Source organism: Ochotona princeps, chromosome 19 (genome assembly GCF_030435755.1).
Source record: "Ochotona princeps isolate mOchPri1 chromosome 19, mOchPri1.hap1, whole genome shotgun sequence".
Lineage (NCBI taxonomy): Eukaryota > Metazoa > Chordata > Mammalia > Lagomorpha > Ochotonidae > Ochotona > Ochotona princeps.
Genome location: NC_080850.1, coordinates 34,404,017 through 34,422,778, shown reverse-complemented (window position 1 = coordinate 34,422,778; position 18,762 = coordinate 34,404,017). Strand labels below are relative to the sequence as shown.

General features: G+C 52.1%; 1 protein-coding gene across 1 annotated transcript in view; it reads left to right on the top strand.

Annotated features, from left to right (window-relative positions):
• Positions 1-2,528: 2,528 nt before the first annotated feature.
• The window catches only part of SLC25A48 (solute carrier family 25 member 48), a 35,419-nt gene continuing 19,185 nt past the window's right edge, over positions 2,529-18,762 (top strand). Inside the window, exons 1-4 of the mRNA XM_012927340.2 lie at positions 2,529-2,676; positions 10,272-10,315; positions 15,414-15,485; positions 17,856-18,114. Of these exons, the coding sequence (XP_012782794.2) occupies positions 2,631-2,676; positions 10,272-10,315; positions 15,414-15,485; positions 17,856-18,114 (421 nt within the window). The 5' untranslated portion in view covers positions 2,529-2,630. The remainder of the gene's footprint in view (positions 2,677-10,271; positions 10,316-15,413; positions 15,486-17,855; positions 18,115-18,762) is intronic.

Sequence of the window (18,762 nt, the reverse complement as noted above, 5' to 3'; positions counted from 1 at the left end):
ACTCCTCCCCACTCCTGATCAACACTGCTGCCTCCCCTGCCTGAAGCCAGGTACGCAACAGGGTTTATAGATGGGACTTTGTACTTTCCAAGTTCTGTGATTCCATGCGTGCTCACTGTGATTCCTGCTGGCACCTTGAGCTGCCCAGCCTTTCCTGTCCTTCAGCAGTAGCTCACAGTGCCCAGCAGCTGGGCACAAACAGCCCAGGACACTGGGATGGCCTTCAGGGAAGGCTGCTGCAGAGCCCCAGTACTCTGCCACTGTTGGCAGATGTTAACACTGCCTTGCTGACGGTGGACAAACCCAGACCAAGACATTAGAATGTTTATGCAGAGTATGTAGGAGCGGAGACAGGGACCTTCAAGAAAGTTACTTTCAACTCCTGAGTCCTGACTGGGAGGCAGCTTTGGATTAAAAGCCTGGGTCCTGGAGCTAAGCAGCGGCTATGAATCTGTAGCCTTTCCCTTCTGGCTGTGTGGTTTTGGAGCAGTGGCTGAGCCTCTCTGAGCTTTCTTTTTCCCTCCTGAAAAATAGAGAGTTGCCTCACAAGGAAGGTATAAATAGAGCGTGCGGTGGTATTGGCTCAGAGCCCTGAGGTGGCAAAGAGCCTGGGACAGTGCAGCTTTCATAAATGAAGACAAGTGGGAAGAAGGGGGCGGCAGGGCAGGGATGCATCTCTCCATGGGGGAGGAGGGTCTTCCTGCTAAGAAGCCTCAGCTCAGTCCCCACAGAGCCCCTCAGAGGTTCGCTCTGGTACCCTCACCCTCCCAGATCAGCATCTTTTTCATTGCCCAGGAATACACTGAGTCTGGCTTCTGCCAGCCAGGGCTGGGGAGAAAATATCCAGAGAGCCACCAAGCCCAGCAATCCCAGTGGGAGTCCCAAGGGTTGTGCAACAGTGCCCTCTTCTGGCAGGTCCGGGCATGATGCCATAGCTACTGTCTTCATGGCCCCAATCACAGCGCCTGATTCCATGCTAAAGGAAAGCTTCCCTCCCTTTTTAAAGACAGGTTGAAATTGAGCCTGAATTTTCCCAGGAACCGCAATACCAGGATCAGATCCCAGGCTGCACTGTCCCTCCTGTTCCAGCCCTCTAGTTGTTTTCTCAACGGTGGGGACAGTAATGGACCAGATGCAGTCCATGCAGGCTTGAGCTCATCTTCTCCCAGATGCCACCTGTGAAGTAATCCTGCCACTGAAGACAAATGGACACCGCACCTCAAAAATCGCATATGCCCATTTCCTTCCATCTGACTCGGGGAAGGACTGCAAGCTGCTGGGGTGAGGCCAGTGCAGGAAGAAAGCAGCAGCTACGAATGCCGAGAGAACAGTGGTATGTGGTTCCCTGGCAGGCACTGCTTCACTCTCAGCCACCAGCAGCTCCTGCCCACCCTCTGCAACAGATCTCTTAGGCCGCTCAGGCCTGCGTGTGCTTATTGGGAGCACGTGAGCACAGAGGAAGAGGCATGCGTTTTGGAAAGGTTGGGAGGAGCTAAGAAGTGTCCTAGCCAAGCTAGGGACCCGCATACGGGACCTATTGAGAGCGCTACCCCACGGTGTCCTGCTGGGATAGGCTAGGGAGACACCCGTCTGTCCCATGCCCTCCTGAAGGCCAGGGAAGGCTGATAGGTGTCGGAGCCCTGGGAACTCCCACCCAGCCAGGGAGGCCAGAGGCTGGTCTGTATGGGGCTTTTCATTCCCACAGACATGGCAGCTTTCATCGTCCAATCCGGGCCAGTCTTCTAAATGACTGACATTTCTGTGTGAGACACACACAGAGCTCACTGCCCATCAGTATGTGCAGGCCCCCTCTTCTGTCCCAGGACACCCCAAACTGAGGATGCCTAGCCCCTCCTCATCACATAGTATTTGGCTAGAACCCTCACACTCCTCACCCCAAGTGACTCGTAATGTTACATGCATTGAGAATACAGCGTGGTGAACAATAATAAGACAAATGTCTTGTACTTACTTAGTGCTAACAGCGTCCTCACCCTCTAGCAGCTCCACAGTAGGCTGAATCTGCATCTAAGGGCTGTGAAGGGTGGGCACAGGTGAAGACCCCTGCCCTGCAGTGGGCATGGGACAGACGGGTGTGTCCTGTGCACTCAGCTCCTGGGAGAACACAAGAGCTGATGGTATATGGCCAGTGCGAGTGGAACTGTTGCCCTCGTCGCAGCATTAGCCTCATGGTGGGTGTGTCTTCACAGGCGTAGTCCCATTGCCATGAAAGCCTCCTTCCCCAGCTCTTGGAGTAAACTTTGCAGAAATGTCCCCAAAGTCACTGCCACTGTGCCGCAGACTAAGCAATAATCACCAGCGAGCGCTGGCAGTTTCGCTGAGGTTAAGGGCTCAATCACTGTTTAGCCCTTGTGCCCCAGGGAGCCCTCCTCCCGCCAGAGTGCTGTGCCTTTAAGGCCCACTGGGGGCGTGATGTCAGCAGCCCGCGGGCAGCTGGAGTGATGACTCTCCACCACTTTTTGTAGCCGACTTGCTGTGTGTGTGTGTGTTCAGAGGCTGTAGTGTTTTCCAAGAGGAACGCACCCTCTGGGCCATGCCCCACAGACCCTGAGTGGGCACTGCGCAGGCTCGGGAGGGCTAGCACTGCCCCACCCTTGCCGCCCCCAGTCATGGGCAGCTTCCAGCTGGAAGACTTCCTGGCAGGCTGGATCGGGGGTGAGTGTATTCCATGGGACCCGGGACCTAGGGCACCTGCTGTTGCTCGCAGCCAGGGCTCAGGGATAGGAAGCTTGGTGGCCCTCACTGCGCATTACCCCATGTGATGTTCGCATCCTCCCAGGTGGTCTTGGCCGTTTCCCCCCTGCTGGCTGAGCCACACCAGCCGGATCTAAAGCGCTTCACTCCAGGCTTGACACTTGTCCCAAAGAGAACTAGCCCCAACAGGCAGATCTGGTAATGATTAAACTGTCCCCCACCCCACCACAGCCCAGGCAGCTGGCCCCAGGGTACTTGCCCTTTAGTGGCCAGATTTGCCCCTGAACTGGGAATGGATGCCGCTCACTGGAACTTTTGTGAGAATGGCACCTGAGTGCTGGCCCCTGGGTTCCCAGCTCTATGAGGAGGCTGGCCATAAGGGAGCTCCCTGATTGCGAGGAACCAAGCTGAGGGTTGAAGGTACCCATGGCGAGCCTGCGGCACCCACTCTGCCTTCAGCCACAGCCAGCTGTCTGTGTTCACTAGCTCCGCAGCCCCTTTGCCTCCCCTCCCAGGTCCTCCCCCTGGCTCTGCTTTCTCCAATAGCTTGCTACTCTGTTGCTGGAGGTGGGCTGTGGCTTTTGAGGGTCTTCACTTATTGGCAAATGTAGCTTTCTTTCATTCCATCTAAGAAGGCAAGGGCACCTCCTCCACAAAAGGAAGATTCTTCAAGATGAGAAGAGTAACATAGGGGACATTCCCTCTCTCCCGGCCCAAGGTCTCTGCACCTCCCCCTGCTCTGCCCTCCCCAACACAGGTGGCTGCTCTGGGGGGTGAGGCTGAGTAGTGGTCAGCAAAGCATCAAGGTTTAAGGGGTAGAGCATTGTTTGGACCGGATGGATGCGTGCCTCTCCAGACAGAATCCCAGAGTGTGTCTAGCCATCCAGATTGGTTACACAGACACCTGACAGAGCAGGCTGGCCTCTCAGGAGAGCTGAGAGCCAGGTCTGTGTCTAGGAAGGGCATGAAGTCCTTCCTCCCCACTCTTCCCCCTACTCCTTCATCCTCCCCCCATCCTCTGCTCCTGCCACTTGGCCAGGGAGATTCTCCTGGGATGCTTCCCTGGGGTGTGTGTGTGTGTGTGTATGTGTGTGTGTGTGTGTGTGTGTGTGTGTGAGAGAGAGAGAGAGAGAGAGAGAGAGAGAGATTGTCCTGGGGCAATGTGTATGTGTGTATATTTGATTGCCCAGTGTAAATGGGCAGAGAAGCCCATCAGCCTGGACAGAGAAGGTTCTTATGGGGAGTAACCTGGGACCTCTGTGAAGTTATTGGGGTGTGGGTGGGACTTCCTGGGCTGTTTCCCAGGCTGCTGGGCTTTGTTTTCCTTAGGCTCCCACAGGGGGAATCTCTCAATTCCTCTCAAATGCTCCCACCCAGGCACTGCTGCCAACTGGTGGTACTTGCAGTCACAGGGCTGCCAGACACAAGGCCCACTGGCTCTCCTTAGTGGGACATCCTTGGACGTTGAGAGGGACAGGAGGACAAGGGGGCTTCTCGCCTCTGCTGTCCCTTACTCCAGGGCTGCAGATGGCTGAGTCTGCAGTGCCCAGGGCTGCATCAGTCTCTGATCACACTGGGACTCCTCCCAATTCCCCACCACATAACAAGTAGGGGCCTTGCCCTTACCTTGCCCTTTGTGAAAAAGGTGGTGTCACACTTTCTGTAAAGATTATTGTTTGAAAGCAGAGAGAGTGCTTCTCATCGCTGGTTCACTCCTTAAATGCTTGCAGCAGCTAGGAGTGCACCAGGACAAAGCCAGGAGCCCAGGATTCTGGCAGGAGTCGCAGGAACCCAAGTACTTGTACTATCACCTGTTACCCCCCAGGTAGCCAGGTCAGAGGCAGAGTAGCTGGGACTTGAACCTGCTCTGAGCAGGGGACACAAGCTTTCCAAGCAGTGTATTACCTGCTGCCTCAAATGCCTGCCCCATATGTATATTTGTAAACCATCTTTATCAGAGTTTATTTTTATATATCGTAATATTACCCATTTCAGGTATACAACTTACATGATTCTTAGCAACCTTGCTGACTGGTTTAACCAGCCAAAGAACACTTTTATCCCCCAGTAATGTCCCCCATGCTCACGACTGCTGAGTGCTGCTGCTGTGTCATCAGCCGCCCCGCTCCTGTCTACATCCACTTCTGCTGGGTGTGTGATATAGAATGGATTCTTCCACACATGATCCATCATGTCACTTTATGTGTATTCATTAAATTATCACAGCAACCCTAGCGAAGTGGGCACTACTGCATCTCCATTTTACAAACAAGGAAATCAAGGTACAGCAAAATTCACTGCCTTGCCCCAGGGAATTCCAAAGCTGGCCCCAAGCTCTGCCACTGTACTATCCCTTCCCCCTTGTCTATGGCTGTTTGCTTTGTCAGTGAGTGACCTTGCCTGACAAATTTCACTGCTAAATGCTCTACATTGTGTTCGCAGTTTTACTAGTCCCCAACCTCTTGGGGTCTGGACACTTCAGCCTGATGTCTCCATTTTAAAACAAATGAGCAAAACACCTCCGATCCGTGGCTTTCAGATGGAAAAGCTAATGAGCGAGCCGGGAAGTGTTGGCCTGCAGCTGGAGCAGAGGCTACTCTTCCAGGATGAGCACCACACCTTCCTCCCCTCCTGGGAGTGTTCCTGTGAGGGAGACCTTGGCCTGCAGGACACGATGGCTGCTGCTGCCCGCAGCTCTCAGGGCGAAGGAAAGGATGAGAGGGGACACAAGATCTGAAGACAGGACCAGTTGTTCTGGGATTGGCTGATGCCCCTATAAATGTCTCCTAGTCCAGGACTCCCTCCCATCCTTACCCAGTTAAATCACCTGTGTTAACAGAGGCACCTCCAAAGGCATCAGCGACCCGCAAGTCTGGCCTAGAACACTCCTGTGTCCATCTCAGACCACAGCTTTCGCAACACGGCTTGGTCTAGGGGCCTCTGGGCAGCCTTGCCTCTCCAGGCAGGACAGGGCTGTGAGCGTTTGTAGGACTGGGCATCCTCCTGTGCTGAGGTCCATTGTCCATCACGTTTGTAAGAGAGTCTTCTTTTAAATAGTTCAGCAGTGGCATGTCTGCTCCTGAGCATCCTCCGGGTGTGAGGCTCTCTGCCAGGGACATTCACGACTTCATTCTCACAACAGAAACTTGGGGAGAGAGCTGCTGTCGTCCCCACTCCACATATGCTGAAAAGGAAGAACAAGAAAGTAAACTGGAGGTAACCAGAACTCTTCTGGGTCTTCTCCTCTCACCCTCCCCTCCTTTAGAATTGAAATACACATCTTCTAAAATTAGCCATTTTAGGGACTGGTGCTGTGCTGTAGTGGTCAATTTGCTGCCTAAAATGCTGATATCCCATATGGACACCAGTTCAAATCACTGCTAATGCACCTCGGAAAGCAGATGTTGGCACAACTGTGTGGACCCTTCCCCCACAGAGGAGACCCAGAAGAAACTCCCAGATCCTGGCTTCCGACTGGCCCAGGCTCCTGTCATTACAGCTATTTTGGGAGTAAACCAGTGGGTGGCGTCTCGCTCTTTCTCTGTAACTTCATTTCAGATGTGAAAGTCTTTTTTAAAATAAACATTTAAAAAATCTATTTCTATTTGAAAGGCAGTTTTACAGAGAGAATGAGAGACAGAGATCTTCTATCCACTGGTTCATTCCCTGATTGGCCACAGTGGCCAAATCTGAGCTGATCCAAAGCCAGGAGACAGGAACTTCTTCTGAGTCTCCCACGTGGGTGCAGGGGCCCAAGGACCTGAGACATCCTCCACTGCTTCCCCAGGCCATTAGCAGGGAGCTGCATCAGAAGTGGAGCAGCTGGAACTAGAGCCAGCAGCCATATGGGATAAATGTCAGCACTGGCAGGCAGAGGATTAGCCTGTTGAGCACATATGTCTGAAAGTGGATGTGACACCTAGGGAACTCAGTGTGTTGGTGAATGGCAACTCCCCGAAGGAGCAGCACAGGTCTTCCAGTGCTATAACTACTCCACCTGGGTCAGTAACTTCACATACCATCAGCTTTCCTAGCACATCTCCCAGAAACACTGTTTGGTCACGTCTCGTCCAATGCCCATTGAGCCTAGTATGATAAAATCAGGCATGTTGAGTACCCATGTGGAGTACTGTGCAAGCCCAGAAATATTAGTTTTGGGTTTTTTTTTTTTAAGATGTATTTATTCTTTTTTTTTAAATTATTTATTATTTAACTTCAGTAATTACATTGTATTATGTGACACAGTTACATAGATACTTGGGTTCTCCCCACCCCTCCCCAAACCCTCCCACCATGGTGGATTCCTCCACCTTGTTGCATAACCACAGCTCAAGTTCAGTTGAGATTTCCCCATTGCAAGCGTATACCAAACATAGAGTCCAGCATCTTATTGTCCCGTCAAGTTCAACGACTTCTTAGGTATACCCTCTCTGGTCTGATGACAGAGCCAGCAGAGTATCATCCCAGTCAATTGAAAGCTCCAACATACCATCAGCAAAAATTTACATCATTATGGAATTAATTGACATAGTAATGAGTAACCAATATGTTAAAAGTAAATGCGAGTTCCCAGCCACCTTCTGTGACCACCTCACCTACACTTCGATTTTAGTTTATACACAACATATAACATTCAAAACATAACATGTTATACATAACATCATATCATCTTAAATTAAGGCAAACATGTGGTATTTAACCTTTTGGGATTGGCTCATTTCCCTTAGCATTATGGTTTCCAGTTTGGCCCATTTGGCCACAAAGAACTGCATTTTGTTTTTTTTAATAGCTGAGTAGTATTCCATGGAGTAGATGAACCATAGCTTTCTTATCCAATCCTCTGTTGATGGGCATTTTGGTTGTTTCCATGTTTTTGCAATTACTGATTGTGCTGCTATGAACATAGGAGTGCATGTTCGTTTCTCATAGAACAAGTGTTCTGGATATATTCCTAGGAGTGCTATTGCTGGATCATACGGTATGTTGAATTTGAGTTGTTTGAATATTCTCCATACTGATTTCCATAGAGGCTGTACCAGCCTGCAGCCCCACCAGCAGTGGAGTAGGGTTCCCTTTTCCCCGCAACCTCGCTGGAACACTTAGGGGTAGGCCCTCACTTCCTAAAAAAGATGTATTTATTCTTATTGAAAAGGTAGACCAGAGTTACAGAGGGAACAATCTTCCATTCACTGGCTCACTCCCCAAATGGCCAATTGGCCGCAATGGCCAGAGCTGAGCCAATCCGAAACCAGGAGCCAGGAGCCTCCTCCAAGTCTGCGATGTGGTTGCAGGGTCCCAAGGCCTTGGGCCATCCTCTGCTGCTTTTCTAGGCCATAAGCAGGGAGATGGATGGAAGTGGAACAGCCGGGATACAAACCAGCACTCATATAGAATCCTGGCGCTTGCAAGGTGAGGATTTAGCCAATTGAACCATTGTGCCGGGCCCAAATATTAGCAGTTTTAAAGTTCACGATTCAGTGGCATTTTGCACATTTACAATACTATTCAACCATCACCTCTGCTCAGTTCTGAAACATTTTCCTTGTGTCTCTTAAAGCGTGGTGGGGATTGGGCCCAGAGAATCCTTGACAAAGCCCAGCAGTGACCTTGACCTGTCTTGATTTGCAAGGACAAATGAAACTCACACCATTTCTTGAATATTCCTCAATTAAGGAAAGCAAAATTGATTTCCAGCCAATCAGAGAAGCCAACAAACATGTAAACCTGAGACTTTCCAATGAAGTAGACCTAATGAGGCAGCTGTGTATTACAGCCAATGAAAGACAGGCATGAGCTGCAAAACTTGTCTGTCCTTGAGACACGAGCGTGTATTCCAACCACACAGCTCTGCCCTGCACATTGCTGTAGCGAAACTCCACGATGCTTGCCCAGTTATGAGATCACCTTAAAGGCACATTGTTTGGAACGTGGCCCTTGGGTGAGGGATGTGTGACTATGCTGTCTCCCTCTCCTTGTGGCTCTGTCCTGTAGAAGCTGCTCACGTGACCCCATTGGAATGCCTGCAACACTTCTTGGACTGACATGACTCCAAAATCCTTGTTGACTCCAGTGAACTCGTTAACATTTCATGGCACTTCTGTTTACTCTGTAATACACTCCTGTACTCATTAAACAGTCCCCCACACTGTCTCTTCCTTCCAGCCCTGTCAGTCACTAACCTGGCATCTGACTTCACGGCTTTACCCACTCTGGATTCCTCATGCTGGGAGTGTACAACACGTTGCCTTTGGTGTGTGTCCTGTTACGCTTCATGTGATGGTTTTGGGACTCGACTCCTGTTGTAGCTTGGGTCAGTCGTCAACTCCTTGCTATGGCTGAAGAATATCACATTATGTACTGCTTTATCACACATTAGTTGACAGAAATTTGGATTATTTGTGCCTTTTGTTGGCCATGAACACATGTGCACACATACTTGTTCGAGCACTTGTTTTCAATTCTTGGGTGTATACCAGGAAGTAAATTTGCTGGTGTGTGTAGTAATTCTGTGTCTGTTTTAAGGGGACAGTTTTCCTTACTGCCATGAGATCCAGGTTCTCTACAGCCCTGCTCAAACTTGTTAGTTTCCTTAAAAAAAAAAAAAAAAAGGAATCTGGTCATCCTACAGATTGTGAAAGAGACTCTCACTGTGATTATTGTTTAAAACATCTCTCTCTTTCTCCTGTTTAGTTGACAGTGTGTTTGTTTACTCTGGGTTGTCAGGTCCTTTGGGAACATGATTTTTAAAAAGGAAAAGTGGGGATCTGGGAGAATGAGAGAGAGACCTTCTCTCTGCTGGTTTGCTTTCCAAATGGCCACAGCAAGCAATGCTGGGAAAGCCAAATCCATGAGCCAGTAGCTCAATCTTGGTCTCCTATGCAGGTGGCAGGGACTCAAGTACTTGAGCCATCACAGCTGCCTCCCAAGGTGTGCATTAGCAGAAAACTAGATCAGAAGCTGAGGCAGGACCCTCACCAAGGCACTCTGACATGGGCTGTGAGCATCCCAAACAACGCTCCAACCAGCCACCCTACAACACTTACCACTGCGTTTACTTTCTTGGTAACATCCTTTGATACACAAAGTTTTTAATTTTTGTGAAGTCTGATTTTTCTATAGGTTTCTTTCCCAGTGTATGTTCTTGGTATCATATCAAGAGATTGTTGAATATTTTTCCCTGTGTTCTAGTCTAAATGTTTTATAGCTTTAGCTCATGCCTTTGATCTGTTGGACATTATTTCTATATATGGTATGAAGTGTTTGTGGAGATGTCTGATTCCATTGTTTTGCCTGTGAATATCCAGTATTCTACATTTTGTTTTCTTGAAGGGTGGGAGGGGGGACCTTGCTTGCTTCTCGGGGGCAGCCATTTGGACTCCCTCCTTTATGTCTTGGTGCCTGAGCCAGTGGCTCTCATGTGGAGGGCCCCTCTGGTGATAGACCATTGATTAACTGAGTAGATGCCTGGAAATGAGTCCTCTGTCTTGTTCTAAGAGCATCAGGTATGATCCAGGAGAGCAGGGATGAGTGACCCAGCTCTATTCTTCAATCTACAGGTGCAGCCAGCGTTGTCGTCGGCCACCCTCTGGACACAGTCAAGGTACCATGACCATCATCCCCCCTGTTTCTTGGATAGAAGCCTAGAGTGGATCTGCCTCCTGTCCCAGGCATTAACTGCTGTTTCTGATCCCCCAAGATGTCTCAACCTGGCTTGCAGGCTTAGCTGGTATGGTTTTGGTGCCTGTTCCCTCCCTGCCTGCAGCCTGTCATGACTTGGTTGGGGAGTGCCCTGCAAGCAGCCTCTGTCAAGTTCCCATGCATCTGAGCAAATAGGAAAGGCTCCAAGAACTTGATCCCAAGTTCTGGTTGTTGAGAAAGATAGACAGGCAAAGTCTGGTGGCAGGGATGCCAGGTGGGGGCCGTGCTTGGGGAAGACCAGCCATGCCCATTTTTTTGATGTATCAGGTTCCTAACAACAGCCATGGGTCAGACTCCAGGGAGGCAGATCAGTGTGTCAGATTAGGACTGCAGACCTAGCTTGGGAATGGATGTCCATTTTACCTCAGTAGGTCACATGGGGCCCAGGGACACTGGAACAGGCAGGAACATCCTAGCACAGGGAAGAGGTTTGTTTTGGGTCACGCAGGTTCCAGACTAGAGAGTCAGAGGCAGAGGGACCCTCTTGGACACCCTCTGCCTCGCCACCTGTCTCCAGTGGCAGGCAGGACTCAAAGACACATCTGGAGAGCCAGGTATGGGACCCCATCCCCCTGACTTCCTAAAACTCTGCCTGCCCTGCTCACACAGGAAGGTCTGGGCTCCTTTGCATGTAGTAACCCCGTTCCCAGGGCAGAGGCAAAGCTGCACGCCCCTCAGCAGAGAGATGAGCTTGTCTGCCTGAAAATCTCAAAGAAATGCTCTAGACAGTAACGAGGGCTCCCTAGAGCTGTCACAGTCCGAAGGGATGGCAGGCAGGATCCGGGGGCAGGAGCGAGGCAGATCACCACCTGCAGCTGGTGCTGTCTTCTGCTTCATGTGGGATGAGGGGAGTAGCAAAGAACAAGGATCTGCAGACCTCAGAGGCCCAATGTGAACTTGGCCCTTGGGTCGGTGCCCATGGCTGCTAGCTAGCCTGGTCCCCCGGGGAACAGGTCTACAATGCTGCCCATGCAGTGACAGTCCAGAGTTCTGGGACATCGTGTTCTCGCCTGCGCCACGCCCTTTACCTCACCCTTGGCTGGTTGGGTTGGAGCTGCCAAGAACTGTGCCTTCTGCTTGGGCTGCCTGGTGATTCAAAACAGGATACTGGGTGCCCCGGAAGTGGAGACATACAAGGCCTGACTTGGTAGAAACTTGTAGCTGCTGTGTGTGCCAAGGCTGGGGCCACTTTGTTCAGCTGCATGCCCCCTGCCCAGCCACTCCTAGGCAGTAGCACCAGTTAGAGCTGGGGTGCGAGGGTACAGGAAGCACTTGAGAAGACAGGGCACTGGTCTCTCAGATTCTCCCCAGGTGCATTCTCTGCATGGCCATCTCCACGGGACTTGCACAAACATGTACCACAATTGCAAGGAAGGAGCTTGGAGCCTCAGGCTTAACAGAGGCTAAAATGAATTGTAGTTGCTGCCATTGTGACCTGGATGCAGGAGCCCATCACTTACTGAACACTAGGTGATCTCATGAAACGGCTGGCCTCACAGCTTGGTGATGTCAGTATATTCCAGGAGCCCATGAGAGGCCTGCCAGTACATGAGGATTCCTCGGTCAGGAGGGATTTTGTGACAGGGCCTCTGCTGGGGCCAGGAGTCAAGGCCTTGGACAGTGCCAGTAGGGGCGTGGCAGCAGGCAGCCTTGCTCTCACAGCCCCTCCCACCCCTGGCCAACCCTGGGAGAGTGTACTTGCTCTGCATGGGGCCCAGACTTCTGCTGCCACCCACACAAGTAAGTAGCTGAACTGGCTTCTTGGGATGAAGAGTAATGTAAGGCACTGGTGCGCCAGAAGTGCTGCAATGCCTGGTTATGTGTCTGAAGAGATGAGAGAGGCTGATGGAGCAATGGAAGGAGCCTCCTGTTGGGGTGGTGAGGACACTACCTATCCACCATGCGCAGGCCATTAGCTGACCTTGACTCTGAGGATCCAGGTAAGGGCACAGGTGGCTTTTGACTAGTAGATAATAATTAGGGAGCACAAGGCATGCACTAGTCATCCCCAGCCAGGGCAAGTGCTAAGGAGATGATGCTGCAGTGACTGCCAGTGGCTACATAGGAAGGTCACAGTTGGCCTGTCCATGTGTGGATGGCAAGTGACCAGGTGAAGAGTGAAATGATGCACAGGAGCCAGACTAGGGGTTCAAAGCTGGAGCCAGAGACTTTCAGGAGAGGGACATGCCAGTGATGGCCCAAGCCTAGGAAGAGGCCTCCAGAAACAAAGACACGGTGTATGCAGTGAAGTACAGATGCCGTGAGAAGCCTGGGGTACCTACCTCACCCAGGTTCTGGTGCTCAGAGCTCATCCAACATGTCTCTGCAGCAAGTTCATGTCTGTGGTGGACTGACCAGGATCTCAAAGCTGGGCCACTGCTTCCTAGAGGTGGCACATATGCTGGGTACTCTTCAGGACTCTGCAGAGCCAGGTCTACCTCCAAGACCCTTCAGCCACTCTGTGGCAGCTGTTGATGTCCCCTGAGTCCTCTCCGCCCTCCACAGGAGCCGTGCTCACCTTATTGGTGGCCTGTGACTGCCCCTATTCAGCACATAGTGTCACACATAATTGGAGACAGCTCTGGGTAAGCACATGTTGAGTGAGCAGCCCAGGACACCTGCTGGGCCTTGGGAAGACTTGGAAGACTGCTGGTGCTGTCCTTGGAGCTGATCCTGCCTTCTTGCCCTCCCAAACTTACCTAACTAGTTCCTGGTCTGCCCCACCCAGGGCTCATGTGACAAATACAGCACCCTGTGATGTACTGAGATGGAGTGTGGCCGAGTCAGGAAGCAGGCTCTGGATCTGAATGCTGGTCACGGAAGCTGGGCTGCAGCCAGCCTCCCCTCTTGCCTTTTACAGGTGGTCCCTGAGCACCTGCCGTCTGCACAGGCCAAGGAGCAACAGCTCATGCTGCATTTGCCTTTGTTCTCATGAAGACAGAGGTTGGTGGCAGTGCCATGGCTTATGTGCTGCTGCCAGGGGCCTGTGTGGTGAAACCCATGAGCTTAAGATGAAACAGGAGTTCCAGGCAGGCTGGGTGTTAGGAGAACAGCGCAAGACAGTGTAGTTGGCAGAATAATGGCTACCTGCCCACATCCAGCTGTCTGGAGCCCATGAGTGTAACCATATCATGGCAGAGGTGAGAAATAGGGAGATGGGGAGATGGCTCTGGGCAGGTGCCCAGGTAATCTTCAGTGTACGCATAAGGGTTCTTGTACGAGGCACTTGAGAAGAGCTAACTTTCTCCCCGAAGTTAGAGCTGCAACAGGGAGAGGAAAGGAGATGAGAGGCAGCACCAGGTCTCAAGGGAAGAGGACAGATGTCCAGCAGCTGGGAGAGGCCAGGATTCAGTTGTCCCGTGGGACTTCTGGTGGGTGCAGTCCCATGGACTGTTCCAGCTGTTAAAACCCTGTCTGGATTTCTGGCCTGAAGAACTGCATAAGATGAGTTTATGTTGTTGGGAGCCACATTGGAAGCAACAGGAAGGTAAACCAGGGAGTCTGTTATCTTGATTAGCAGAAGGAGTTGGTACCTTTAAGGCATGGCCTTGGGTGAAGCCAGCAAGATAATTATTGGAGGATGCCCAGAGTGCAGCTGGCACTTGCTATATGCCAGCACGTGGCATGTCTTGCTGGCCAGTGCCCCCATAGTATTGGCATGACCCTGTGGTCCAGGTTTTGGCTTTTGGGTGGAGTTCCCACTGGCAGTCAACCTTCTCAATGGGAACCTGGCCCCAGAAGAGCATTGGATCTCAGCCCAGCCTCAGATGGGGCAAGAGAAGAGGCTCACGCCTCTCCACCACAGGCCCTGACCCACTACCTTGTCCTAGCTGGGGATCCTGAAGGCCCAAGGTAGACAGTGGTTCTGTTCCACATGCAGAGTGGGAAGGCCCAGTGCCCAGTTTGCTGCTTCACCTAGGAATGTGTGCTTTCTCTGGCTCCGTCTTTCAGAAAACCAAGATGCATGCTTTTCAGACTCTCGGCCCTGCTGTTACTAGGATCACTGAAAATGATTCAGAACACACTAAGGATATTTTCAAACTGAAAATAGTGAAAATTGCTCTAGCTGTTTATAGTAGAAAATTTGGAAAACGTAGACGAGCTCCTCGTGGAAGGTCATTCTTGTGGTACCGGGAATGTGTGTTCTTCCAGGGCCTTGTCCACCTGTCTCGAGTGGGGCTTGGCCAGAGCCTCAGAGAGAGGAGGCCATGTCCATGGTGTCCCGTTCCTTGAGCAGCCAGTGCAACCAGTGGAAAGGAGCCACTGTACCAGCCAGGGCTTAGCTCTGCTGACAAGCAGCAGAAAGTACCACATGTGGCTGTGTCCTCGTTTAGTAATCCGGCAACAGCCCTACCATGGCACAAGGTTCAGACTCTTGCAGCACTTAAGCTCAGTCCACAGGGGAGCAGGCACTGCAGGAGGGGCCTTGTGGGGCGAGGGAGTGTGGTGTACAGCCAGGGCAAAGGCTGGAGGGAGGAGAGACCTGCTGCTCAGGGTCTGAGCAGGGGGTGGGGGTGAGTACAGAGGGCAGCAAGTGGGTGAGGTAGTGGCTCAGGTGCATGTGCACAGGCAGAGCGTGACATGTGTTCTCATGTTGATGAGAGGGCCATAGAGCACTTTATGCGCAGGGTTGTGGTTCCTTTCACATTAGCATAGAGAGAGATCTGGCCAGGTGGGAGGTGAAGGGACCAGGGCTAGGGCAGTGGTTTTGAGGGGAGCAGCACAGGTCCTTCCCAGGAGGGGCGGGCTGAGCAGAACAACAAACAGGCAGGACTGAGTCACAGGGTAGCTCTTGGTCCTCGAGCAGCAGCGTGTCTGCAACCTTCAGGCTGAGCACACCGGGACAGGACGTGACAGGGAAGCCATGTGCAGTGAGGTTAGAGCGCCAGCAGAGCCAGCACTGGCACCCCCACCTCCTACTGGCTGTGGGCAACTTTGGGGGTGGTGGGGAGATAAGTGTTCCCTAAATGGGCTCTCATTTCCCTTACCTCTCTCTGCAGACCCGCCTGCAGGCTGGTATGGGCTACAAGAACACCCTCCACTGCATCCGCACCGTATACAGCAGGGAGAGTGTGAGTGTCCCTCGGGCGTGGGTGGGTGGGCTTGGGCCTGCTAAGACCTCCCTGGGACTGGGGGCATGGCCACAGCCCCACATTCATTCCTACAACTAGCTGTGGTTTAATTTCCCCTTGTACCCTCATGCCACACCTCAAGCCTACATGTTATACCTGAACATACCCCAACACATGGTACCATGTGCTGGAAAATCCCTCCTGTGGTTTCCCAGGCAAAATCCCAAAGCATTGGGAATCATAGGTTGGAAAATGCCTCCGGCAAAGCAAGTGACTTGTCTGCTTTTCAACGCAAAGCAAGCAGCAGGCAAACCATTGGCAGACAAGTGTGCCTTCACCTACATGGGGCGGGAGCAGCACATCTGGGTCCTGAAACTACCAAAAGAGGCACCTGCTCTCATGTGGACCTCGAGCCAGGTGCCTTCTGGAGAATTCACACATGTTTTCAGAAGTCTGAGCCCACTCTTTGGGGGTTTAAAAGGACGTGAGCTGATTTAAAGAAATACTTGGATGTACACCCTGGGTTTGTGTCATGGTGATCCATGTTTTCACTCATCCTAGCATGTGCCTCATCCTAGCTTCTGCGGGTCCATGGGAATTTCCCAGAAGAAGCAAGTCCGATGCCAGGGCATGGTTTGTCTCTCTGTACTTGTTGGAAATCAGGGTGAGCCCTGCACACCAGCACTGTGTGTCCTGGGTGCTGCTGTGTAGTCTCTCAGAGCCCTGAAGGGCCACATGGAATCTCCTCTTTAGGACAAGTTCCCAGAACACCCACCAGCTGCCCATCCTGGGGTGGGTGGGGCAAAGGACAAGGGCATTGACACATGCGTGCAAGGAGTCTTGCCTCTGGCACGCAGGCTGCAGGACACACAGTGGGTCAATGCATCTGTGTGTAGCCTATGGTGTTAGCATTAGTTCCTAGTATTTTGTTTTATTTGAATAATTTTCATTTATTTATTTTTTTTAAAGATTTATTTAGTTTTATTACAAAGTCAGATATACAGAGAGGAGAGACAGAAAGGAAGATCTTCCATCCAATGATTCACTCCCCAAGTGAGCGCAACGGCCGGTGCTGCACCGATCCGAAGCCGGGAACCTGGAACCTCTTCCGGGTCTGCCACATGGGTGCAGGGTCCCAAAGCTTTGGGCCGTCCTCGACTGCTTTCCCAGGGCACAAGCAGGGAGCTGGATGGGAAGTGGAGCTGCCGGGATTTGAACCGGCGCCCATATGGGATCCCGGCGCGTACAAGGTGAGGACTTTAGCCGCTAGGCCACGCCGCAGGGCCCAATTTTCATTTATTTTTAAAGATCTATTTATTTTTGTTTGAAAGGTCAAGTTGTGGAAAGAGGAGAGACAGAGAGAGATATTCTACATCCACTGGTTGACTCTATAGCCAGAGGTGAGCTGCTCCAAAGCCAGGAGCCAGAAACTTCTTCCAGGTCTGCCATGTGGGTGCAGTGTCCCAATATTTGAGCCATCCTCTGCCACTTTCCCAGGCCATAAGCAGGGAGCTGGTTGGAAAGTAGAGCAGCTGGGGCTAATTGACACCCATGTGGGTTGCTGAAACCACAGAAAGAAGCTTAATGTGCCATGCTGTGGTGCCAGCCCTCAATTTTTATTTATTTTGAAGATAGGCAAATTTTCTATCTGTTAGTTCTCCAAATGATTGTAACAGGCAGAACCAGGTCAGGGTGGAACTAGGATCTAGGATCTAGATCTGGGTCTTCTCTGAGGGAGTTAGGGACCAAAGTACATTCCCTGTTGCCCCTTCCCTCCCCCGTGTACACATTAGCAGAAAGCTGGGATTGGAAAGGGAGCCCGACTCACACCCAGCTATTCCACCTGGCAGTGGATGTGGGCACCCAGGCAAGTGTCTCAATGGCCGCACCAAGGCCTCCTGAGTTCCAAGTGCTTTTTCTTCCCCTGCCTGTGTGGTTGTCCTCACTCCAGCAGGTGCCATGGAGTTTTGCAGTCTTCCTCAGGCCACCGAGCTTTTCTCAGAGAATGCAGAGGGCCAGGACCCCGTCCCAGCCAGCAGTTCCCTGTGCACACCCTCAGAGCCCTGGTGTCGTGCCTGCTATCCTCCCTGCCCTAGTGCCTCTGTGGGACATGGCCATGCCTGGGGGAAGCCTCAGCAGATGACCCAGTAGTCTCTCAGGGCCCGGGGGAGAAGAGTTTAGGTTTATGCCACAGATTCCTGTCAGTGTGTCTGTGGCCAGGGCAGTCACAGCAGCAGCACCCCTGCTGTCCTCTCTCACCCTGGCTTCTCCCCACCAGCCCACAGGTGTTGCTCTAGGGAGGAGGGTGGGGAAGGTGTGCCTGCGCACAACCCTGGCACCCACTGGCTTCCTCGCTGGTTCTCCTCACAGGTGTCCGGCTTCTTCAAGGGCATGTCCTTTCCCCTGGTCAGCATCACCGTCTACAACTCGGTAGTGTTTGGGGTCTTCAGTAACACACAGAGGTTCCTGGGCCAGCTCCGCTGTAGGGAGCCTGGGAGCAGCCCTCCCCGCAGCCTGTCTGATCTGCTGCTGGCCAGCATGGCAGCCGGCGTGGTCTCCGTAGGGCTGGGCGGGCCTGTGGACCTCATCAAGATCCGGCTGCAGATGCAAACACAGCCACTGCGGGAAGGTAAGAGGTGGAGGAGCAGGAGCCTGTGATCTAGGGCACAGTTCTTGGCATCCTGGTTGCCTGTCTTTATATCACCTTTTGCCATTTCATTCTTTTGCCAATGGTACCAAGCAACCCTCAACGGGGCTCTTAGTATGTGTGGGCACCTGAGTTCATCTACATGGTAACTCTGGGGCAGTTGCTATCATCATGTCCATTTCACAGCAGAGAACCTGAGGCTCCCAGGGTCTGAGCTACCCCGATTAAAAATGAGACTGCGAGGGCCAAAGGTTGAAAAATCATGATAGGTCTTATAACAGCAGCAGCAGCAGAATGTGATGGGGCCACTAGCTTCCACCTCCACAAAGCTGGACCCAGCCTAACTAGGGGGTTAACGCCTGCTCTGTCTTACTCCAGCGCCCACAGGCCTGGTCTCACTTGGCTGCTCCTCTCTTCACCCCCGCCACCAGCTTCACCACCCAAATCTTGCAGGCGGAACTTCCTTTCATACCTTGCAAGGCAGCTGTGACCTTAACACTGCAGGCCAGTTCTCTGCGTTCCTCCCCACTGGCTTTGCCCCTGGAGTGGCTTTGATAGGGAAGAAGGAAAAAAGGCGCTGGTCGGGCAGGGCAGCATAGTGCCGGCTCCTGGGAAGGAGGAGCCAGGGCT